The sequence below is a fragment of the Hemitrygon akajei genome, chromosome 18 (genome assembly GCF_048418815.1).
Source record: "Hemitrygon akajei chromosome 18, sHemAka1.3, whole genome shotgun sequence".
NCBI lineage: Eukaryota > Metazoa > Chordata > Chondrichthyes > Myliobatiformes > Dasyatidae > Hemitrygon > Hemitrygon akajei.
Genome location: NC_133141.1, coordinates 34,892,482 through 34,918,146, shown reverse-complemented (window position 1 = coordinate 34,918,146; position 25,665 = coordinate 34,892,482). Strand labels below are relative to the sequence as shown.

Genomic DNA, 25,665 nt, shown 5'->3' with positions numbered 1-25,665 from the left:
TCAAACAGAACTCTCCACGCTCTCAAGGGCAATTGGGGATGAACAATAAGTTTATCTGCACCAGGTACATTCTGGCTGTAGAAGGTGACAGAACTTTCCCACCTCCCTCACCAAAACATAAAACTGTGGTGAAATCTGATTCATGGAATGGACCCTTGCAAGATCCGTGCAGATTTTTTTCATTTGGTGATTTGGAAATCGGTACAGAATGTCATTAAAGGGGATTCTGTTGTAATTTGTGTACTGCTCAGTCCAGGACATTATCCCGCTACGTGTTGCAAAACACTGTAATCGAATGCTTTCTTCCTGTAGTTTTCCATTTGTAACATTGCCCCATCGTTGTACTCTGTCCACGGAGCAGTACGTGTCACCGAGTCCTCCGATGATTAGCGAGTACACTCGTTATTACGAGGTCTTGGAACGTCCTTTAAACCTCAGTATTTCCCATTCATTCTGCGCCTTTGTGTCTCTCCTGGTCTCACTAAAGTTTCACCCATTCTGTGAAACCCCAATGTTTCTTTCTGTCATGAATTGTAAGAAATTCATCATTGGAACTTCGGATCTCAAAAGTTATCTGCCTTTATCTTAAAGCAGGGAGATATTAACATAAAGCTATCAAAGCTCTTCAAACCCATAGTGGTTTTGTCCTTTAACTCTTCCCAGCCTTCTTACTGGCGAAGGATGGGGAAATGATCAATAGCTTTCAAACCTTTGAAAGAACGAAACTTTCTTGTGAAGTGCGAGTACGAGACCAAATCAGGTGAAACCCGGAACCAGAATCCTAACTATGATTTCGGTAGAATAACAAATGTTTTGATGTAGATATAAAATCGAATAGCTTTACATAAATGAAATAAAACAGACGGAGGAGGGAGTGTTAAGTGTTATTCTCCGAGAGTTCCGTCGTATACTTTGGGCTTTCTCTGACAAATGAGAATATTTCATGGTTCTGAAATATTTTGTTTTAATTTTGGCCTGGAAATGTTCCCTCTTTCTAACTCAAAAAAAATGTATACGGTCTGGTTTGCAAATCAGCAGATATACAGCCATTTCACATTTTCTTCTCTGTGTGATCTTATCCCCAAGGTTTACTTGCTTGCCGCTAGCCATCGTTGCCACTGCTTGCTGAGGTGCCTGGAGTTTCCTTCGAAACATCTGGCGCGTTGTACCGAACAACAGAGAACTTGCTTGCCACTCCGGATTGGCCTGGCTGCTTATTAATGTTCATAGTGGGAGAGATAAGACCGCAGCGTCTCTGTTGATTGGTCAGTCCATTGAGCCGTTTATTCCCCCGCCACCAAGTGTTGCTTGACAGCCGGCGCTGCATCAATATAAAGCGAGCAGGATGAAGGTGAAGATATTTGCATTCTTTTAACAGGTTAGAACCATGTCTTTAGTTCCAAAGCTAGCTAACCGCTTCACTGTGTGCTGCAGGTATGTTGCGGAGAAGGTGGCGAAACCAGTGCCAGTCAAAAAACACAAGAACCTGAGAACTGTGGCAGACATGCCGGGTCCTAGCGCTATACGCTTTGCCTACGATCTGTTCTTCAATAAGGGGATGGCCAGGTTACATGAGCTGCAGGTAAGAACGAAGTGTTCTAAGGTAATTATAAACGCATCTAGTCAGGATGGCAATACCATGACTATTGGGTACTGCCTGAATTACTGAGTAGTTCCAGCATGCTCTATTTTTATTCCAGAATTTTAGCATTCTGTTTCTAGTGTTTTTCTTTTGGGCGAAAATTGAAATTTTGATGCTATACAGAACAAAAAATCCTGTATGTTTCTCTAAAACTTGGGGGCAGAGATTTGGGTCCATCAAAGGCTAACTTTTAAACAAAATTTACAGTTTTTTTGGAAACTGTTTATGTCTCTGCCTAGTTTGAAATACAAAACATTTAAGAAAATTTGAATATAGATAACTATTAACTTCTTTTAAAATGTTCCCATATGACTGACTTTAAAAGGCTCTCCTTGTATAATTGCACAGCTTCCTCCCAGGATATCAGAGCCTTGACTGTGTTATCAGTTCATAGTAGTTCATACTAACTGAACTTGGAACCATGCAGTACAGCACAGGAGGAGGTTATTCAGCCCGTTATGCCAGTACTAGCTCTCTTCAAGAACTCTCCATGGCCCACTTCATAAAATGGTGTACCTCTGTGAAAACTCTTTGTTCTTCTGTGTTTGCAAAAATGCGAAATAAATGGCACAATTGCTGCCCGATGTGCCACAAGGTGTGGAAAGGAACAACAAAAGCCTGAGTGTGACTTCATTGCCTCCCCTCTGACTCTCTGAGTGCAGATACCATAGGACTCATTTACTCTGATCCTGACCAAGCCACTTGGTCTCTTATGCCTGTTCCCTCATTTGATGAGATCATTGGTGATCTATAATCTCATCACCTCTTTGAAACCATTTTCTGCAGTAAGCCCATATTCCTTTATTGCCTTAATATAGAAAAGAATATCACTTTCTCCCTTTCAGTGACTGAGCCTCGAGTACAGAATTTCAAAAGAACTGAAATTGGTATATTATTGTTACATGTACTGTGATACAGTGAAAAGCCTGTCTTGCGTACTGTCCATACAGGTCAGATCATTACACAATGCATTGAGGTAGAACAAGGTAAAGCAATAGCAATAGTAATCCTAAGCAGAATAATAGTTCAGCATGGACTAGAAAGGCCGAGGGGCCAAAGTCTGCTTCTATGCCACAGTGTCCGAATGTAGAAGAGTGCAACAGTTACCGAGGAAGTGCAGCGCAGGTAAACAGTAAAAGGCAGGATCATAATGGGGTGTGTCAGGAATGGACAGGAGGAGGAGTATAGGAAACTGATACAGGACTTTGTGATATGGTGCAACTCAAACTACCTGCGTCTCAATGTCACCAAGACCAAGGAGATGGTGGTGGACTTTAGGAGATCTAGGCCTCATATGGAGCCAGTGATCATTAATGGAGAATGTGTGGAGCAGGTTAAGACCTACAAGTATCTGGGAGTACAGTTGGACGAGAAGCTAGACTGGACTGCCAACACAGATGCCTTGTGCAGGAAGGCACAGAGTCGACTGTACTTCCTTAGAAGGTTGGCGTCATTCAATGTCTGCAGTGAGATGCTGAAGATGTTCTATAGGTCAGTTGTTGAGAGCGCCCTCTTCTTTGTGGGTGGCGTGTTGGGGAGGAAGCATTAAGAAGAAGGACGCCTCACGTCTTAATAAGCTGATAAGGAAGGCGGGCTCTGTCGTGGGCAAAGTACTGGAGAGTTTAACATCGGTAGCTGAGCGAAGGGCGCTGAGTAGGCTACGGTCAATTATGGAAAACCCTGAACATCCTCTACATAGCACCATCCAGAGACAGAGAAGCAGTTTCAGCGACAGGTTACTGTCGATGCAATGCTCCTCAGACAGGATGAAGAGGTCAATACTCCCCAATACCATTAGGCTTTACAATTCAACTGCCAGGACTTAAGAACTTTTTTTAAAGCTATTATTAATGCTTTTTGAGTTAGTGATTTAGATGCATATCATATTATTACTGAGTTAAGTATTGTATGTAATGAGTTTTTGCTACAACAAGTGTATGGGACATTGGAAAAAATGTTGAATTTCCCCATGGGGATGAATAAAGTATCTATCTATCTATCTATCTATCTAATGAGGTAGATTGTGAGGTCAGGACTCCAATGTATCGTACTAGGGAACTATTTAATAATCTTAAAACAGTGGGATAGAAGTTGTATTTGAGCCTGGTGGTATGTGTTTTCAGGCTTTTGTAGCTTCTGCCCAATGGGAGAGGGGAGAAGAGAAAATGTCTGAGGTGGATGGGGTCTTTGATTATGTTGTCTTGAGTAAGACCATAAGACATAAGAGCAGAATTAGGCCATTCAGCCCATTGAGTTTGTTCTGCCATTCAATTATGACTGATTTATTATTCTTCTCAACCCCATTCTCCTGCCTTCTCCCTATATTCTTTGACACTTTTACTAATGAAGAACCTATCAACCTCCACTTTAAATATACCCAATGACGTGGCCTCCTTATCTGTTCTAAGGGGATGTCCCTATATTCTGATTCTCCCACTATTGGAAACATACTCTCCATGTCCATTCTATTTAGTGGTCACATGCAGAGCAATTGCCATACCAAGCTGTAATGCTTCAAAATAGGATGCTTTCTATAGTGCATACAGTACTGTGCAAAAGTCTTAGGCACCCTAGCTATATATACAGTATGTGCTTCAGACTTTTGCATAGTACTGTAGATAAAAATTGGTAAGAGTCAATGGGGATATGCCAATTTTTTTTAGCTTCCTGAAGAAGCTCTTGGTTGTGGTTAGACCAGGACAAGCTATTGGTGATATTCACTCTAAGGAACTTGAAACTTTCAACCCTCTCAATATCAACTGCTGTTAATGTACACGGGAGCATGTGCACTGCCCACCTTTCGGAAGTCAATGACCATCTCGTTTGTTTTGTTAACATTGAGGGAAAGGTTGTTGTCATGATACCATGTTGTTAACTCTCTATCTTCTTGTGATTCAACTCATCATTATTTGAGATATGGCCCACTAAGGCAGTAACTCGAACTCATAGCTGGAATTAGAGCAGAATCTGACCACACGGTCGTGAGTGTACAGTGAAAAGAGTAGGAGGCTGAGGACAAACCTTGTTGAGCACCCTCTGGCTGAAGAAATTTCCTCCCATCCTTTTTTGCATGGCTGACTATTCTGAGACTGAACCCTGATTCTGGACACCCCAACCAAGAGAATTGTCATTCTTGCATCTATTCCCTAAAGCCCCATAACAATTTTACATGTTTCAAAAAAATTAACATCCATTTAAATTCCAGAGTTCATTGATTTATTGAAATATAGCATTGGATTGGCCCTTCTGGCCCTTAAAGCTGTGCTGCCCAGCAACCTCCTATTTAACCTTAGCCTAATCATGGGACAATTTACAATGTTCAATTAGCCTATCAAACAGTACATCTTTGGACTTTGGGAGGAAACTGGAGCACTTGCAGTCATGGGGAGAAGGTACAAGCTCCTTACAGACAGTGACAGGAATTGAGCTGGTACTGTAAAGTGTTATGCTAACCACTGCGCTATTGTGCCACACCAGTATAGTAAGCCCAGTCTGCACAATCTTTCCTCGGATGACAAACACTCCGTCCCAAGAAATAATCAAGTGAATTTTACTTCCCTCTATTGCAAGTATATCCTTTTTTAGGTATGGAGACCAGACCTGGATACAGTGTTTCAGATGAAAATGACCTATTGCTATTTTCCAATCTGGAGGACCTGTTCTACAATCTGTGGAATTTTGAAAGAGGACAAGCAGAGCACCCTCTATCCCCATTGTCAAAACCTTGGCCTGCAGATCATCATTCCCTGGGTATTTAATTGTGTTCAATCTTCTTGATTTGCCCAAGTCTGTTTTTTTTTACTAAAGCCTATCCCTTAATTGCTTCCTCAACTGGATAGTTTACTGGGCACTTTCAGAGGACAGTTAAGAAGCAACCACATTTTTTCTGGGTCTGATATCACATAGAGACCATATAGTAGATTTACTTCTCTGAATTACATTAATAAGAGAGATTGGCATTTTTTTTCTTAAATCCTGGATTGATTTAGTTCAATGAATTAAATTCCATGGTGGAATTTGAACTTGTGCCTCTGGACGGTCAGAAATGTAGCATGCCCACAACTGACTAACCCTAACCTGTATGTTCTGTAAAAGCAACCAATTTGAGGACTCTGGAATGTAGGAGGACCAGAGCACCCGGAGGAAACCTCTGCAATCACAGGGGAGAACAGTGATTGAAGTGAATAGTATGGATACACATGAGGAGGAAGGGATCAGAGGGTCAAGCTGATAGATTTAGATGAAGGCAGGAGGAGGATCAAGTGCAGCCTCAAATGGATTTATGGGACTGAATGGTGCATATCCTATATAATCCTATGTTGTTGTCGAGGTAGTGTTGTTCCTGAACAAATGGTGGACAAAGATAAATTCTCCTTTAAATCCTTGCATCAAGAATTTCCTAGAAAAATGTAACATGGCTCCATGCACTATTGGTATGGGAACAGTGCTGGCTAGAAAATGTGGTTCCAGGTGTTCGAACGGGAAGCCCCTCACCTCACCTCATTAATCCTCTAACTATTCTGTCAGGGACTCTTTACATAAATCAACCATTTACCTCTACTTTAAGCACCTGTCAGGTCTCTCCCCTATAATCTGAGTAAAACGAAAATATTCACAAGTATTTTCTGTCCTTATTCATTCTGGGAATGCCACACTATTCACCCCCAGCAAAAAGGTGGTAGTGAGCTGCTCTCCTGACCTGCTGAAGATTCTCCCAAGGCATTGTTGGGCCAGAGACTAGGGCCCTTCTGTCCCTGAACATTGACCTATGTAGCAGCCTAACACTTCACTGATGCAATGTTTAAGAGGAAAATGGCATTGACCTTTTGTAGGAGAATGTATTGAATTACTACAGAAGAGGGATGCCGACTGAATTCAAGGGCACATGTTATAAGAACGGGTAGGACAAACTTGGGCTGTTTTCTCGAGAACATTAGAAGCTTGTGGGGAGACCTGACAGAGGTTTATAAAATTATGAGAGGCATGTAAGAGAACTGGTATCTTTTTCCCAGGGTTGAAATGGCTAATACTAGAGGACATACAGTATACTTAAGATGGGAGGGAGGTAAGTTCAAAGGACATATGTGCGGCAAGTTTTTACACAGAGAGTGGTGGGTACCTGGGACACTCTGCCAGGTGTGGTGGTGGAGGTATTGGAATTGGTTTGTTATTATCATATGTACTGTGATACAGCGAAAAGCTTGTCTTACATACTGTTTATACAGATCAGATCATTACACAGTGCATTGAAATAAAACAAGGTAAAACAATAACAATGCAGAATAAAGTTTAAAATCTACTGAAAAAGAGGAGGTAAAAAGAGCAGATAAAGTGCAAGATCACATTGAGGTAGATTATGAGGCCAAGTCCATCTTATCATACAAGAGTCTGATAACAGTGGGATAGAAGCTGCCCTTGAGCCTGTTGGTACTTGTTTTCATTTAGGCTGTTATACCTTCTGCCTGACGGAGAGGGAAGAAGCAGGAATGTCCATAGTGGCTGGGGTCTTTGATTACCTGGCTGCTTTAGTGAAGCAGTGAAAAGTATTGAGAGTCTATGGAGAGGAGGCTGGTTTCTGTGATACACCAGAGATATAACAGAGATGTTTAAGAAACTCTTAAATAGGGTATATGAATGTACAGGGAGTGGAGGAATATGGACAATGTGCAAGCAGAAGGAATTAGTTTAGTTAGGTATTTAATTACTAGTTTAATTAGTTTGACACAAAGCACTTGTTCCTGTGCTGTACTGTTCTGTTCCAAGGGCTGGTTTCAATGAATGTAGAGATGGCCTGACTAAATTTACTGTATATATTGTGAATAAAGTATATTTTTGGGAAAATAAATCTTCAGCTATCAACTATCAATGGATGTCCAACCAATGCTTTTTTTAAGTACATCAATCAATGTTCAGTCAGCTACTGACTTTGAGATACATAGTCTGGTCTGTGGGTTGGGCTGATTCAAATAAAGTAGACTCTGCTGTGCTGTGTAAGTCAGTTTGCTTCAGATCACCTTTTGAAATAGACTTTTCCTTTAAGGTGCTCTGATTCAGGATGAACTAGAAAGTTAAAGGTAAAAGGGTCACCATGCCAATGCCTTCAGCCACTTTACCTTCTTGTTTAACAGCTCGAGGGCAAGGCGAAGTATGGGCCAGTGTGGAAGGCCCATTTTGGTCCTATCCTCACTGTACACATTGCGGATCCAGTGTTAATTGAACAAGTCTTGCGGCAGGAAGGCCAGCATCCAATCCGATCAGACTTATCATCTTGGAAAGATTACAGACAACACAGAGGACACGCGTACGGGCTCCTCACTGCGTGAGTAGACCACTGTGGGTGTGTGCCTGCATGCAATGGCTGCTGATGGTGAGTGTATGTCTCTGTACCTGCTTATGGGAGGAGTTAAACCCCAGGCCTGGCTCCTGTCCGGTTGGTCATTTAGGAGCAGGGTAGGTGGTGGAGAGCATTCCAATGTCTTCACAAATATCCTGCAGCAACAATTGAAGTTGTTGCAATCACTCAGCAGGACCTGTGGAGGGAGAAACAGAGTTAGCATATTGGATTGATGTCTGATTCTTTCTCCACAGATCCAAAGGGATTCTATTTTTCATTTCAGAATTCCAGATCTGCTGTTTCTTTTTTTAAATTTCTCAATGTTCTGTTGTCTCCATTCACTTCTCCAACTCCCGACTGAGATCCTTCTGTGCACAATGCAGCTGCTGGTACACAAAGTGTCATCTCGGGACCCAACGAAAGATTAGCTTTATTTGTACATCGAAGCAAACAGTGAAATGTGTCGTTTGTGTCAACGACCAACACAGTTCAAGCGCGTGCTGAGGGCAGCCTACAACTGTCTCTGTGCTTCCAGCGCCTACAGAGTGTGTTCACGACTTACTAACCCTAGCTGTTCATCTTTGGAATTTGGGAGGAAACTGGAGCACGTGGAGGAAACCCACACTGTCACGGGGAGAATGTACAAACTCCTTACAGACAGCAGAGGGAATTGAACGATGATCTGTCAATCATTCACACTGTAAAGCGTTACACTGCCATGCTGACCCGGACAAGGTGTCCATTGGTAAATTTGCACAGGTCATTTTGTGCTGAGGGGTGTTGTGTCGTCCCCAAAAGGGTCACAGAAGGATAAGAGTCGATGCTGGGGACTCGAGTCGGTGGTTGCCATGCTAACCTTCATCCAGGTGGAACGTCGCACTCATGGCCCAGCATTAGGACTGATGAGCTGTTACATTGCCAACCTGTCTGCCCTCTCAATGGCCACAATGCATCCCATAGCTGTGACTACCGAAAGTGAGCGGGTCCACCTGGTGTTTATCTTCCCCCCCCCCCCCCCCCGATCACATTGACAGCACAGCTGGTGGAGCTGCCGGCCCACAGCTCCAGTGACCCAGGACCAAGCCCAGCCTCTGGCACTGCCTGTGCATGGAGTCTGCACGTTCCCTGGCAGTTTCCCACAGATGCTCAAGGCTGGTTCAGAAGGCGTATGAGGTGTTGGCCTTCATTAATTGGGGGAAGGGGTTGAGTTCAAGAGCTGTGAGGTACTGTTGCAGCTCTATAAAACTCTGGTGAGACCACACTTAGAGTATTGTGTTCAGTTCTGGTTGCCTCATTATAGGAAGGATGTGAAAGCTTAAAAAGCATATAAAAGAGATTTACCAGGATGCTGCCTGGATTAGAGAGCATGACTTATGAAGATAGGTTGAGCAAGCTAGGGTGTTTCTCTTTAGAGTGAAGGAGGATGAGAGATGGCTTTGTGAAATGTGCTGCCAAGGGTGGTAATAGAGGACATTTAAGAAACTCTTAGATAGGCACATGAATTTTAAAAAATGGAGTGTTACGTGGGAGGGAATGGTTAGGTTGATCTTAGAGGAGCTTAATTTATTTCAGCTCAATTCGAGTTTAATTGTCATTCTACCATACATGAATACAGCCAAACGAGACAGCGTCACTCTGGGGTCAGGGTGCAAAACACAGTACCATCAGTCAGACACAAGAACACATTCATGGAATAATGGAGTCCCGACACGCTCCCCCACCCCCTGCAACACCATGACTTGATGCCCAGTCCTCGCACATACAACTCAACTAACCCATGTAGAATATCAATAAAATGCAACGACACAGAATATGCATGTACATAGTCCAGACTGCCCAGCCCACTGATATCATCTGTCGAGTTGTCCCGACACCCTCTAGGTAACTCCGCAGCTTTGAGGTCCAGTCCTTGCAAATACAAGCACATATAGAATATTAGTAAAAATACAACAACCCAGAATATGCGTGTATATAATCCAGACCTTCCAGCCCACCAAGGTCATCTCTTGACTGCTCCAAACGGCCAATGCCTGCTAGGTGATACGACGGCTTAGAGACCCAGTCCTTGCACGTACAGGCACATATAGAATATTAGTAAAAACACAACCAGACAAGCACAATATCACAGGCTAAAGGGCCTGTACTGTGTTGTAATATTCTATGCTTCAGTTTCTCCCACATTCCAATGATGTGCAGATAGGTGGATTAATTGTCTTTTCTGTGCAGTGGAATCTCGGAGGAGCTGATAGGAATACAGGGAGAATAGGTTACAGGAATAATTACTGCAGAAATATGATTGCTTTGTGAACCAGCATTGGCTTCCTTTTATGTTGCAAGGAAATATAGGAAATAGCCATCATTGGTACAGCAGATTTGCTGGTTGTCATTGTTTGTGGGACTTGCTGTATGCAAAATTGGCTGCCATGTTTCCTGCCACACAATGGTGACACCACCTCTGTAACAGCACACAAGGCTGGAAGAAATCAGCAGGTCAGGCAGCATCTGTCAAGGGGAGATGGAAAGTTGACATTTTGGATTGAGACCCTTCATCGGAGTATGACAGGTGATAGGCAGATCTTGGTGAGGGAGTTGATAAATAGATGAGGGTAGGAATGATGTCAAAAACTGGGAAGTGATGGTGGAAGTGACAAAGCACTGAAGAAAGTGGAATCTGATAGAGGAGGAGAGTGGACTATGGAATAAAGGGAGGGGGTGGGGAGGGGAAATGGTGGGTAATAGGCAGATGGAAAGGGAGTTACAGGGAAGGAGATTCGCAAATTCGGTACATGGGACAGAAGACACTGATCGCGAGTAAACATGTTATTTATTTACAAGCAAATAGTGAAATACAGTACTCTTAAGTGAAAACATCTAAGTCAATAAGTTCCTAACTAAGCCCTCTAAGTTATAAAACTATGATGCTAAACATTCAGTAATAGTTTAATAGTTCTAACTCAAGCAGGTACTTCATTAAGTTCCCCCCAAGTTACACAACTACAACAGTAAACATTCAACAAGCAGGTACTTATCTAAGTGTGCACACAGGCCCTCCTTTCTGTAGCACACTTTCCCAATGGTCCTTCAATCCTGGTCATGACCCAGTCTGAAGGGGAACCTGTAGTGAAAAAAGACAGAGCATCTTGCACGCACTCTTCTTATACCCCTTGGGTGCCCAAAACCAGAAGCCAGTGCCATGGTGCATAAACCAGCCAATGGGAGAGAGCTACTATATCCTTCGAAGGGGCCAATCAGCAACCGGCATAGTGGAAACAACTTTTGACTGGCAGGTAATTACAGAGGGTAAGGGAGGTGAAAGACAAACGAATGAGGATGACGGGGTCAGATGCACCAGGAGGAGAAAACAAAAGGAAAAAAAAAAGCAGAAAGGGGTCAGAGGGGCACAGTTTCCAGAAGTTTGAAAATTCAAAGTTCAGGTTAGAGACTACCCAGGTGAAATATTTAGTGTTGCATTTCTGATTTCTAGCTCATACTCCAGCCCTTAACCTCTTCACTGGCAATCTTCCCCTTTCTTTCCAGTCCAGATGGAGGGTTTCTGCCTGAAACATTAATTGTCCATTTCCATCCACAGATGCTGCTTGACATGTTGAGTTCCTCCAAAGCCTTTTGTGCAGTTTCAGATTCCAGCATCTGCAGCCTCTTGTGTTTACTCCTCTGTAAATGTATTTGGGAGCTCCTGAAGTGGTTGTAAAGAGCTTTTGGCACATTGGCTTTCACAAATCAGGGTACAGGAGTTGGGATGATATGTTGAAATTGCAGAAGATGTTGGTGTGGCCTAATTTGGAATATTGGTGCAGTTTTGGTCACCTACCTACAGGAAAGATATCAATATGATTGAAAGAGTACAGAGAAAATTTACAAGGATGTTGCTGGGACTTGAGGATTGAGTTATAGTGAAAGGTTGAATAGGTTAGGGCTTTATTCCCTAGAGCATGAGTGAATGGGGAGAGATTTGATAGAGGTATACAAAGTTATAAAGGTAAATGCAAGCAGGCTTTTTCCACTGAGGTTGGGTGAAACTAGAACTAGAGGTCATAGGTTAGGGGTGAAATGTGAAATATTTGAGGGGAATCTGAGGGAGAATTTCTTCACTCAGAGGGCGGTGAGGGTGTGGAACAAGTTGCCAGTGGAGGTGGTGGATGTGGGGTCGATCTCAATGTTTAAGAGAAGTTTGGATGGGTACATGGATGGGAGGGATATGGAGGGCTACAGTCCAGATGCAGATCGATGGAACCAGGCAGAATAAGTTTGGCATGGAATAGATGGGCCAAAGAGCCTGTTTCTGTGCTGTAGTGCCCTGTGACTCTATGCTAGATGGCTCCTAAGAAATTAATGTCTTTCCTTCTCTTTCTCTGTGTTGGACATTGGAATGAGCAGAGACTCCTCAGCTTGAGCCTGTCACATGGAGAGAAGGAGGACATTCAGCCCCTCTCCAGACTGTTGCCCTGGATCAAAAAAGATTACTCAACCCCTCTCAACAATGTTCCATCAATCGGTGAGATCATGGCTGCTGTAGGCTTTGGTTAACAATCGTTCCAACATTGGTCTCCGTTTGGGAAGGGTTCCCATTCCCTCTGCCCTCTGATTTCCAAATACCACACCTGAAACCTTGGCTGGAATTTTTGGACCCTGCCCCTTGGCCCCAGACTTCTCAGGCAAAATAAATAGTATCCATCTCCTTAATATTCTGCAAACATCAAGTGTTTAACCTTCCAAAGTCCAGGAACAAAAGCCTGGTTTGTGGAACCTCTCCTTGTAATTTAATCCTTGGAGTCCAGACATCCAACTGGGAAACCCAGACCGCTCTTCCTCCAAGCCCTGACCATATTGTCTGTGTTGTGCATGTCTGCAAATAGACGATGTTCTCATTGAAGGCAATTAGCCAGCTTTTTCCAAAGGAAGAGTGTAATAGCAAGTGTGAAGGTAGGTGGAACTCAGGAAGGTTCAGTAGCTATAAGGTGTTGCCCATTGGTTCAGTCAATGGAAGGCAATGTCTTAACTGTGCTTACAAGCATCTCTTTCCAACAGGGAGGGCGAGGAATGGCAGAAACTCCGCAGCATACTCAGCAAGCACATGCTGAAGCCAAAGGAGGTGGCGGCATACAGCGACATCCTCAACAAGGTCGTCACTGACCTGATCCTCCATCTGCACAGGCAGAGGGCAAGCAACAGCCAGCTCCTGGTGAAAGACCTGGCCAGAGAGTTCTACAAGTTTGGGTTGGAAGGTGAGGGCTGACTAATAAACAGACACTTTACAAACCTCTTTAGCCCAGCCCAGCAATCAATTTCCTTCTAGATGTTAATTCTGTTGCCCCTTCCACAGTTGCTGCATGACCTGCTGCATATCATTTCATAGTTTAAGTTGGATTGCCAGCATCTGCAATGTTTTCTTCCCGCTATCTCTTCATTCCAATCTGTCTTGCTTGCAGGAGATGCTATCTTAATCCAACCAGGAATTCCAGAGGATGGGCCTGTTTTTTGCATGATGCTACCTCTGCTGTAGCAGAGAGTTTAGATCCCCATCATGGCAGCTAAACTGGGAGCCAACTGATGAGGTCCTTCTCCCAGTGACCATGTGTTATCCCACCCCCTTCCAGTGATGGGCAGGAAGTTATTGATGACCCATCCACCACTCCCTGTTGGCTGCGCTCCTCTGAAACCCACCCTTACCCACCAGCATTAAAGCAGCTGGGCAGGTCCCCGTCATACCGCTATTCATGGGATTGTGCTATGCACCCTGACTGCCATTGGTTTTTGTTGGTGATTGCACACTTTGATGGGTTGCAAAGCACTTCGGAACGTCCCAAGCCCATTGAGGGGTATTGAAGAAGTGGGGCATGTTATCTGTGGCCTAAGGTCAGCTCTGGCTCTGATGCCCATGAGCACCAACAGGACAGTTTATAGACACCACACTCCTGAACTGGAGCAAAATGAAAAACCTCTGATAGCTTTGGTTAAGTTCCAAAAGAACAGAACACTGTGCTGAACCACACCAAGTTATACAGTGCATTTCCTTGAGGTGGTTTTTAATTTACAGTTCACCCTCTTAGGTATCTCCGCAGTGCTCTTTGAGACCCGGATTGGCTGCCTCAAGGCTGAGGTTTCCAAAGAGACAGAAGATTTCATCCACTCAATTAGCACCATGTTCCAAATGACACTCCTCACCATGGCGATGCCCAAGTTCCTGCACAAGATCTATCCGGAACCCTGGAGGAGATTTGTGGCCTGCTGGGATTACATGTTTGCTTTTGGTGAGGAGCTTGCTTTGCCAACACGTTTAGGTTAAACGAGTGGACTGGGAATGTTGTCTGTATGGGGTTCTGTGTCTTCGGGTGCAGCAGAGACAGTGATGTCAATTCTGAGGCCACAGGAGCTGTGTTTGACAAGGATGGATCTTAAAAGGGTTTGGCATGAGTAGAGAGACAGAACAGAAGAAAACAGGAGCAAGTATCAGCCACTCGATCCCTCAAACCCGCTCTCCTCTTCTGTACCGCTTCCTCATAGCTCTCAATCCACCATTCTTTCTCAAAAAAATTATCTCCCTCCTCTTTAATTTCCCCCCAGTGATTCAGCTTCAAATACCCTCAGGGACAGAGAATTCCAGAGACTCCCCTCTCTCTGAGAGAAGTCATCCTGATGAACTTTATTGTTAAATGACCCCTCCACCACTAACAACCCTCTAATTGTGTTCCCTCATTTGAGACGGTTGTAAACATGCCCACATCTCCCCTGTCATGCTTTCCTTGCAATCTATATCTTCAATAACATCACCCTTCATTCTTCCAAAGTCGAAAGAAATGGGGTCAGACATAATGTGAGCCAAATTTCAGTGAAAACCTGTCTATGCTTTACTTTATGCACCTTGAAAGCCATGCTTATCGTCCTCAGATGTGGCCCCATAATTCAGGGCCCCTACTACCTTTGCAATGTCCTGGTGCTGAGAGGTAACAAGTGCCCTGGCACAGTGCCTTGGTATGGTGTGGTGGTAAGTGCCTTGATGTCAAGCTTCCTGGCCCTGATGTTCCTTCAGATGGGATTTATAGGGGTCATTTTATGTGGAGGTCCAAGCCTAGAATTCATACATCCCCATTACTGAGACCAGGGAGAGAGTCTTTCAGTGTGGAAGCAGACCATTCAGCTCACCATGACCATCATTTTTATCAACACTAATTCCATTTCTCAGCACTTAGTCCATAGCCTTCTCTGTCCTGGCGATTCAAGAGATTGTCTAAATACTTAAATGTTGTGTGAGTCTCTGCCTCCATCACACTCTCAGGCAGTGGATTCCAGATTCCAACCCCTCTCTGAGGAAATAAATTCCTCTTCAGATCTCCGTTAAACCTCCTCCTCCTTACCTTATACCTATGTCTTCATGGGGAGAAAGATTCTTATTATCTATCTTATCTAATCCCCTCATAATTTTATATACACTCAGTGAAGAACTAGGAATCCAGAGACCTAATTTCTTCATTTCAAATCCCACTATTGTAGCTTAACTTCAGTTGATTACCTAAAATTTTAAAGTAAATTGAACCAGTTGTTAGTAATTATGGCCTCAAAAGATTGGATTATTAAAGGAACCCTGTTCATCAGGGGAGGAAATCTGCTGTTTTTTCTCCACGTGACCCCAAACCTACTAATGGAGTTGACTTGGAAGATGGCCAGTTAGGGATGAGCAGTAAATGTTAGCCTTGCCAGCAATGCACTGATCCTGAAAAATGAGTATTTTTACTTAAAGAACCTAGACTCCTCTCGTTTGTTGTGTGAAGCGATGATCGGGAAAACAACGCAGGTGGCTATTTCTCCTTGAAACTTACAGTACTTTCACTGTGCAGCCAAACAGCACATTGACAGAAGGATGGCTGAAATTCAACAAAAGTTAGCAAGCAGCCAACCAATCGAGGGAAAGTACCTGACCTACTTCCTGTCATCCCAGAATCTTCCAATGAAAACGATTTATGGAAACATCACCGAGTTGTTGCTGGCTGGTGTGGACACTGTAAGCATGTGTCATTGTTTGCTTCCATGAGCTGCAGGCTCCATCATCTGGTAGGTGTGAGGGGGGGGGGGGCACTGTGGTTAACTTGATGCATAGTTGCAGATAGGGCAGGACCCAAGAATCACAACCACCCAAGCCAGAACAACCACCTAGGGGATCACAGTGAGACTTGTATTTCCACTGCATCTTTCATGTCCATCTCAGGATATCTCAAGTGTTTCATCACCAAATGAGAACTTCTGAAGTGGTGTCACTCTTGTTATGCAAGAATCATGGCAGCCAATTTATGCACAGCAAGATACCACAAACCCGCAATGTGATGATGATCAGGTAGTTTATCTTAGAAGAGATACTTGAGGAATAAATACTGACTACAATTTCCTTTCTTTTCAAAATATTGGGATCTTTTGCACCCACCATGGTGTAATGTTTTATCCAGAAGATGCAACCTCTAGCAATCTGGTACTGTCCCTCCGACACAAGTGTGGCACTCCCCCGATGCTGCTTCCTTGATACCAATCCCTTCTGACAGTGCAACAGACCACTCCCTCAACCCTTATTCTTTCCGCAGTGTGGGACTCCCTCTGGCAGAGCAACACAACTCTTGGACAGTGCACTGCGTTCTCCCCCTTTGACAGTGTGGCACTCCCTCAGTACTGTACCAGAGCATCACCTTGGATTGCTCTTCAAGAGTCTGCAGGTGGATCTTCAACCTTCAGCCTCCAGGCAGAGATATGAGTGCTCAGCCTAGATCACAGAAGACCTCAGTCTCAAAGTTCTGTCCTTGAACTTGAGCAAGTGGTTTATCTTCAGTTGGGGCACTACTCACTGTCCACAGAGTCAAGGGATAATTCAAGGCCTTTCTCACCTTCCATATCTTACATAATACAATATAGAAGGAAGCTACTTTGGCCCTTTGAATTCCATAGGCCATAACACATAGGAGCAGAATTAAGTCATTTGGCCCATAGAGTCTGCTGTGCCATTCCATTATTCCCCTCTCAACCCCATTTTCTGCCTTCTCCTCATAACACCTTACTAATCAAGAATCTATCAACATCCACTTTAAATATACCCAATGACTTTGGCTAGACAACTCTCTGTGACAATGAATTCTACAGGTTCACCATCCTCTGGCTAAAGAAATTCCTCCTCACCCCGTTCTAAAGAGATGTCCTTCAAATCTGAGGTTGTGCCTTCCAGTCCTAGACAGTCCCACTAATGGATGCCTGCTCACAGAGTAATCCTAATTCCCCACTAATGTTCCCTGTTGTTCTTCCCTCATTCCTATAATCTTTCCCCAGATTCTACCCGTCACCCGCATACTGGGGGATAATTTACAATGCTCAGTTAACCCATCGAGCCCGCATGTCATAGGGATATGGGAGGAAGCAGGCTCCTGAAAGGAACCCATGTGATCACAGGGAAAGAGTGTAAAGTCCAAAGTATGTGTAAAGTCCAAAGTCCAAAGTACGTACATATACACACACACACACACACACACACCACACACACACACACACACACACACACACACACACACACACACACACACACACACACACACACACACACACACACACACACACACACACACACACACACACACACACCCCTGAACCCTGGGGAAGGGGGGCAGGGGCACTATCAGTAGTGTCACTGAAAACTGACAGCAGTGACTGAAAGAAACTTGAACTGGAAGCTCAGTGTTATTCCCAGTGCTAGGTCTAACTTGATTTTTTTCCCCTTTTGATTAGATTTCCTGCACGATGTCGTGGACCCTTTATGAGTTGGCCCGCCATCCAGACATTCAGGCAGCCCTACACCAGGAAATAAAGGAGACGGTTGGCGACAAGACCATCCCTTCCGCTGCTGATGTGACAAAGATTCCCCTTCTGAAAGCTGTCGTGAAGGAAGTTCTGAGGTGACGGGGAAGAGTGGTTGTTGCTACCTGGCAAGTGTGGATGGCTTCGCTACACAGCCGATATCCATGCCCGTCTCTTAATCACCGCGCTCTGTCCCCACCGTCTCCTCATCCGTCAGCTTTCTGGTATTCCGTCCTCTGATCTCCTTCTCCCAGAGTAGTTCTGAGATTGGAGGGGAGGTAGCACAGTGCCGAGGATGTGTTAAGAGCCCACCTGACCCTTCCGTTCCCCCCAGCCTCGGGTGTGGTGGTATGAGAGTTGTTCTTGACTGCTGACGTGTTACTGAAAGCTGAAACATGCGTATAATATACCGTTTGCTCTTTTTAGGCTTTATCCTGTAATACCAGGTAATGCTCGTGTGATTCCAGATAAAGATGTCCAAATTGGAGAATACCTCATTCCCCCAAAAGTAAGATTTTTTTGTTTACAAACTCTACAGTGGCTTCAGGATGTTGTACTGCATTACTAACGCTATTTAATACAGGGTGTGACAGGCGAGAGAGCTCCAAGAAGCATGTGCTCGCTCTCTCTCACGTTGAGTTGCTCACTCCCTCTTGCGCGTAGGTTCTCTCTCTCTCTCTCTCTCTCTCTCTCTCTCTCTCTCTCTCTCTCTCTCTCTCTCTCTCTCTCTCTCTCTCCTCTCTCTCTCTCTCTCTCTCTCTCTCTCTCCTCTCTCTCTCTCTCTCTCTCTCTCTCCTCTCTCTCTCTCTCTCTCTCTCTCTCTCTCTCTCTCTCCTCTCTCTCTCTCTCTCTCTCTCTCTCTCTCTCTCTCCCTCTCCCTCTCCCTCTCCCTCTCCCTCTCCCTCTCCCTCTCCCTCTCTCGTTGATTCGCGTTCCCTCCGCGTGTCGATTTGTGCTTCTTCTCTCGCGCGTCGATTCGCGTTCTTTCTCTCGCAGATTAGTGCTTCATCTCAAATACATTTGGTCCCCCTCTCGCGCGTAGATTCGCGCGCTTTCTCTCTCTCCATATCGCGCAGATTCGCTCTCCATCTTGCGTAGATTCACTCTGTCTCACTGCTACAGGTAGAAGTTTCCACTTCCTTCATAAAGGCAACAATTATACCAGTGCCTAAAAAGAATAATGTGAGCTGCCTTAATGACAATCACCCGGTAACACTCACATCGACAGTGATGAAATGCTTTGAGAGGTTGGTCATGACTAGACTGAACTCCTGCCTCAGCAAGGACCTGGACCCATTGCAATTTGCCTATCGCCACAATAGGTCAGTAGCAGACACAAACTCAATGGCTCTCAACATGGCTTTAGACCACCTGGACAACACAAATACCTTCGTCAGGATGCTGTTTATCGACTATAGCTCAGCATTTAATGCCATCATTCCCACAATCCTGATTGAGAAGTTGAAGAACCTGGGCCTCTGTACCTCCCTCTGCAATTGGATCCTCGACTTCCTAACCGGAAGACCGCCACTGACGATCAACACTAGCGCACCTCAGGGATGTGTGCTTAGCCCACTACTCTATATACCCATGACTGTGTAAATAGGCATAGCTCAAAAGGAAGGGTAAGATGAAGGAACACATATCAATTCTCATAGAGGGATCAGAAGTGGATAGAGTGAGTAGTTTCAAGTTCCTGGGTGCCAAGATCTCTGAGGATCTAACCTGGTCCCAACATATCGATGTAGTTATAAAGCAGGCAAGACAGCGGCTATACTTTATTAGGAGTTTGAAGAGATTTGTCATGTCAACAAATACACTCAAAAACTTCTATAGTTGTACTGTGGAGAGCATTCTGATAGGCTGCATCACTGTCTGGTATGGAGGAGCTATTACACAGGACCGAAAGAAGCTGCAGAGGGTTGTAAATCTAGTCAGCTCCATCTTGGGTACTAGCCTACAAAGTACCCAGGACATCTTCAGGGAGTGGTGTCTCAGAAAGGCAGTGTCCATTATTAAGGACCTCCAGCACCCAGGGCATGCCCTTTTCTCACTGTTACCATCAGGTAGGAGGTACAGAAGCCTGAAGGCACACACTCAGCGATTCAGGAACAGCTTCTTCCCCTCTGCCATCCGATTCCTAATGGACATTGAACCTGGACACTGCCTCACTTTTTTAAAATATTCAGCATATCTGTTTTTGTATTTTTTAAATCTATTCAATATACGTAATTGATTTACTTATTATTTTATGAAATTTTATTTATTATTATTGTTTTTTTTCTCGGCTAGATTATGTATTATATTGAACTGCTGCTGCTACATTAACAAATTTCACAACACATGCCGGTGATAATGAACCTGATTCTGATTCTGAGATTCGCTCTCCACCTCGCGTAAATTTGTTCTCCCTCTCGCATAGGTTCGCTCTGTCTCAGCTGCGTAGATACACTGTCCCACTCACGTAGATTCGCTCTCCTTTGCTTAGATTCGCACTCTCCCTCTTGCTTAGATTCACACTCTCTCTTACATAGATTCACGCTCTTACATAGATTTGCACTCTCGCATAGATTCACACTCTCCCTCTCGCATAGTTGCACTCTCTCTTGCATAGATTCGTGCTCTCCTCACATAGATTCGCTCTCTATTTTGCGTCGATTCGCTTTCTGTCTTGCATAGATTCTCCCTCTCTCTCGCATAGATTTGCGAGCTGTCTCGCTGGCTTAGATTCGCGCTGTCTTGCATAGATTCGCGCTATCCCCTTTTTGGGGCAGACACACTCACTTGTACACTACACAGAAGCAGGCCATTTGGTCCCTCTGCTGTGTTTCAATGTGCTGCACAGAAACTTCCCTCCACCTTTCTCCCCCTATCACCCCCATACTTCGATTCTCTGCTCCTTGAGGGTTTATCAACTTTTGCTTCGGATCTACCTCTGATGTTTGCCTCCACCACTCTCAGCAAATCTCACTTTCCTACCACTGTTTGGTGAAAGAAGTTCCTCAGCAATTCCCCAATGGATTTATTTCTGACCTTTTTTTCCACATTGATGGCTCCTGGAGAGGTTTGCCCCACATTTGGCACCAACTTTGCATCTACCCTGAGACCACTTAATAGATTTAAATGTAGTTCTTACCATATCAAATCCCTTTGTGTGTTCTATTGCATATGTACGTAGAAAAATATATAAAATAGTGAATGAGGAAAATTATTTCCACATTGAGCAGAAACCTTTGCTCCAGATTCCAGCACCTGCAGTTTCTTGCATCTCCCTTTGAACTATCTGTTGCCCATGTTTTCTCTGAGTATTGAATTTTGTTGGTGGCCTCGAAGTTGATGACCAGTAGGTGTGAGATAGGGACTCAAATTATTGTTCTGATGAAACCCTGCTGATTTTGAATGGTCTCTGTCATTCTGTCCAGACCCTGATCACGCTGTGTCACTATGCAACCTCACGAGACAAAGAGATCTTCCCCAACCCTGACTGTTTCCAGCCAACACGATGGCTGCACAAAGACAAAAATTTCCATCCTTATGCTTCCATCCCTTTTGGCTTTGGGAAGCGAAGCTGTATTGGCAGAAGAATTGCAGAGTTGGAGGTCTACCTGGCTGTAGTGCGAGTAAGTTGGGGGATTTTAACTCAAAAGTTCAAAGTTCAATGTAAATTTATTATCAAAGTGTGTATATGTTACCATATATGACCTTGGGGTTCATTTTCTCACGGGCATTCACAGAGAAGAAAATATCACAGAATTTTACAAAATCTGTATATAAGCAAACAAAGACTGGCTAGCAACCAATGTGCAAAAAACAATCTGTGCAAATATAATAGAAAGTCATTGAAAGTGAGTCTGCAGATTGTAGAATCAGTTCAGAGTTATGGTGAATTAAGTTGTTCACATCAGTTCACAAGCCTGATGACTGAGGGGTAATAGCTGTTTCTGAACCTGGGGTGTGGGACCCAAGGCTCTGGTACCTCCTCCTTCATGATAGTAGCAAGAAGAGGGCTTGGCCTGGATGGTGGGATCCTTGATGATGGATGCTGCTTTCCTGTGGCAGTGTTCCATGTAAATGTACTCAATGGTGGGGAGAGCTTTGCCTGTGATGAATTCTGTGGTGAATTCAGACTTTGCTAAACTTGATAGAATTGGATGGATGGTTAAGGAGCAGAAGAAGCAAGTTCTAACCCCACTTTGGAAACTGGGAATTTAAATACAGTTCATAAAATATCACTACAAAACAGGAATAAAACTTTGCTATCAGTACCAGTGACCATAAATCTACCAGTCTGCTCTTATTTTGAGAGGAATGAGCAATTAGTAATGGACAGATTTGTTCTTCTTGGCTTGTCTGGTTTATATGTGACTCCAGACCCGTAGCTGGTTACACGGGGCCAGAAAGAGGCCATTCAGCCCCCTCTTCTGCGCCATTCTCCTTCCTTAATTAAAGAAAACCTGTCCGTCTTTTAGGGAGGGAAAGTTCCAGAGTTTTCCCTTCCAGGAAATCAATCTTCAATTTATTGCCAGATGACCACAGTGAACAACTTCCAACACTGCTATGAGAGTGCAAACCTGTTCCTCACTCTGTGTGAGGAAATGCTTCCCAACATTCCTCCCTGAAGACTCTGGTTCAAATTTTAAGTTCAAGAGATTTGCTCTGGACTCTTTCTCCATCCAGAGGAAATACGTATTGAATCCTCACTTGCTGTGGATGTTTGAAAGGTTTGGCCATCACTCTTAGGGGGGAACAGCTGGTCTTTGCAGTTTAACCTTTCAACAGCCAGAATTACTATGATGAGCACAAAGACTTCTTTCTCAATGAACAAGTACCTGACATGACATGCCATTTCCTTTTCAGATCCTGATGCACTTTGAAGTGAAACAGGAGGTTGAGGGCAGCATTGTGAAGCCAATGACCAGAACTCTGCTGGTGCCAGAGCAGGAGATCAATCTTCAGTTTATTGCCAGATGACCACAGTGAACAACTTCAACACCACTATGAGAGCGCAAACCCGTTGATATCAAACCTCTTTGAAGCTCTACAGCAGTGGCTTTAATTGGTGCAGCAACTTGCTGGGTTGATCATCTTTCTGTCTCTCGCTTGTACAGAAACTTTGTTGTGGAAGAACCCTGAGGAAGCTTTGACTGGGCTACTGGCACCACAGTAGAGTAGTGATTAGTGTGACACTATTACAGGTTAGGGCATTAGAGTTCAATCCCGATGTCCTCTGTAAGGAGTTTGTACATCCTCCCCATGGAATGCATTGGTTTCCCCCATGTGCTCTGGTTTCTTCCCACAGTTCAAAGATATACCAGTTAGTATTCACAATTGATCATTGTGAATTGCCCTGTGATTAGTCTAGGGTTGAATCAGTGGGTTGCTGGCATCACAGCTCAAAGGGCCAGAAGGGCCTATTCCCTATTCCACATTGTATTTCTAAATAAATAACCTCTATTTTGACCACTGCAGGAGTCATTGATGGTTGTTGAACATACAGTAGAACATAGAACAATACAGCACAATAAATGCACTTTGATGTTATGCCAACCTTTTAACTTACTCCAAGGTCAATCTAACCCTTCCCTCCCCGATAGCCCTCCATTTTTCTATCATCCATGTGACTATCTAAAATTCTCTACAATGTCCCTAATGTATCTGCCTCTACCACCGCCGCTGCCAGCATGTTCCATGCAAGCCCCTCCCCTTATATTTTCCTCCAGTCACCTTAGAAGTATGCCCTCTCATGTTAGCCATTGCTGTCCTTGGAAAAGCATGCTAGCTGTCCACTATCTATGTATCTTACCACCTTGTATGCCTCTATTAAATTGCCTCTCATCTTTCTTCACTTCAAAGATAAAAGCTCTAGCTCACTCAGCTTATTATCCACACAGTGTCCTGGCAAACCATCTCTGCACCCTTTCTAAAGTTTCCACATCCTTTCTATAATGAGGTGACTGGAATTGAACAGAATACTCCAAGTGTGGTCCAACCAGAGTTTTATAGAGCTAAAACATTACCTCACGGCTCTTACTAATGAAGGCCAACCCACCATATGCCTTCTTAACAACCCCATCAACTTGTGTGGTAACTTTGATGGATCTATGGACGTGGATGCCAAGGTTCCTCTGTACCTCCACACTGCTAAGAATCCTATCATTAACCCTATATTCTGCCTTCAGATTTGACCTTCCAAAGTGAATCACTTAGCACTTTTTCAGATTGAACTCTATCTGCCACTTCTCTTAGCCTAGCTCTGCATCCTGTCAGTGTCCTGTTGCAATCTACAACAACCTTCTATATTATCCAGAACTCCACCAACCTTCGTGTCATCTGCAAACTTACTACCCACCTCTCCACTTCTTCATCAAAATCATTTATAAAAATTGCAAAGAGCTGGGGCCCCAGAACAGATCCCTGCAAAATGCCACTGGTGACTGACCTCCAGGCAGAAGATGCTTCATCTACTGCCTCCCTCTGCCTTTCTGAAGTTTCCATCCTAAATCAAGGAACTTGACTGGCAGCTGCCCAGTCTATTTCTTGGTTAGGTTAACATCATCTTCAATTCCATAGAGTCACAGAAATGTACAGCACAGAAACAGGCCATTCAGCCCATCATGCCCATACTGATCAGTGGGCACCTATACTTACAATACTAATCCCATCTTCTAGCATTTGGCCTATAGTCTCCCATGCCTAGGTTATTCAACTGCTCATCTTAAATGCTGACAAATGCATGACAAGGTTTCCTGTGGGGCATCACCAAGGGCTGCCTGGAAGTCCTCGAAGCATCCACAGACATTCCCCTGTTTGTTGAGTGACCTCTTCAAAATATAAGTTTTATCAGCATTGTCAAATCTGAATGGTGTGGTGTTCAGTCAGTCATTCCATAAATAACTGGGGACTCCAGTAACTTCCAAAACAGTGGATTGGTGTGCAAGTGTCTAATTTCCCTCTCTCACCTTCCTGAAACAACTGAGTGACATGTACAGTTTTTCACACTGAAGGAATGGTTCAGTCAAAATCACAGTTAGGTCAGTTGTAAGGTCCCTTGGAAGAGCCAAGATGGTCATGTTGCCGGAAGCTTAAAGACAAGGTGATGAATAATGCTATTAAATGTATTGGCACAAACACCTTTTTTGAAAAGCAATTTGTTACCGCAGTTGAATTTCCACCCCTGTGAGAAAAGAGAAACAGATTTGCATTTCCAAAGCACTTCTACATCCCTTTGGGGATGTCCCAATGTGTTTTACAGTCAGTGCTGTTGCCATGTAGTCATTGTAGTGATTTGGGTATGTGATTAATGGTGTACCCCTGTCAAATCTACAGTATATCTCCTCCTTTAACTGATAACCTTTATTTTTCCCCCAAAAGTGAGTTTTGGGGCTCAGCTCCCATTTTGGCACAGTGTTTTTCTATTGATCTTTTGGGTGGTGATAATCATTATTTGACATGTTGCTCTTTTTGTTACTTGCATTAATAATGAATAAACATGGCTTAGAACTAAATCTCTTTATCAACTTGTGGTGAGCTTTTCAGCTATAATGCATGATCTGCTGTGGATTTGATCTGGATACGGGTTACTCTGTGTTCATCCACGTCCCTCACTGTGGGAAATTGTCAATCACTCTGCTCCAGTGTGTGCTTTATAACACTATGTGACAGAACCCCAGTAAATGATAACTCTGTTCAAGGGACCTACTGTAGATACTTAAATGTCCCAAAGAGGTCCCTGGTAAATACTGAGAACTCCTGGGGTTCCCTGCAACTGCTGACATGGATGCAATAGACACTTCCTCATTCAGACGGTGGAACACAATAGGATAACCTTTATAAATGCTGACACATT

The 25,665-nt window shown here is 44.0% G+C and overlaps 1 protein-coding gene across 3 annotated transcripts; it reads left to right on the top strand.

Moving 5' to 3' along the window:
- The first annotated feature begins 514 nt into the window (after positions 1 to 514).
- On the top strand, positions 515 to 25,331 carry cyp27b1 (cytochrome P450, family 27, subfamily B, polypeptide 1). Of its 3 annotated transcripts, XM_073071362.1 has the most exons (11): positions 515 to 760; positions 1,087 to 1,351; positions 1,435 to 1,582; positions 7,771 to 7,961; positions 13,023 to 13,219; positions 14,045 to 14,245; positions 15,830 to 15,993; positions 17,751 to 17,917; positions 18,246 to 18,327; positions 21,242 to 21,439; positions 22,677 to 25,331. In XM_073071362.1, the coding sequence occupies exons 3-11, from the start codon at positions 1,505 to 1,507 to the stop codon at positions 22,788 to 22,790; spliced, it is 1,392 nt and encodes a 463-aa protein (XP_072927463.1). In that variant the 5' UTR covers positions 515 to 760; positions 1,087 to 1,351; positions 1,435 to 1,504; the 3' UTR covers positions 22,791 to 25,331. The 3 variants fall into 3 exon arrangements, with proteins under 3 accessions (XP_072927463.1, XP_072927462.1, XP_072927464.1); XM_073071361.1 differs by lacking the exons at positions 515 to 760; positions 1,087 to 1,351 and having other exon boundaries at positions 1,380 to 1,582; XM_073071363.1 differs by lacking the exons at positions 515 to 760; positions 1,087 to 1,351; positions 21,242 to 21,439 and having other exon boundaries at positions 1,380 to 1,582.
- The last annotated feature ends 334 nt before the right edge of the window (positions 25,332 to 25,665 follow it).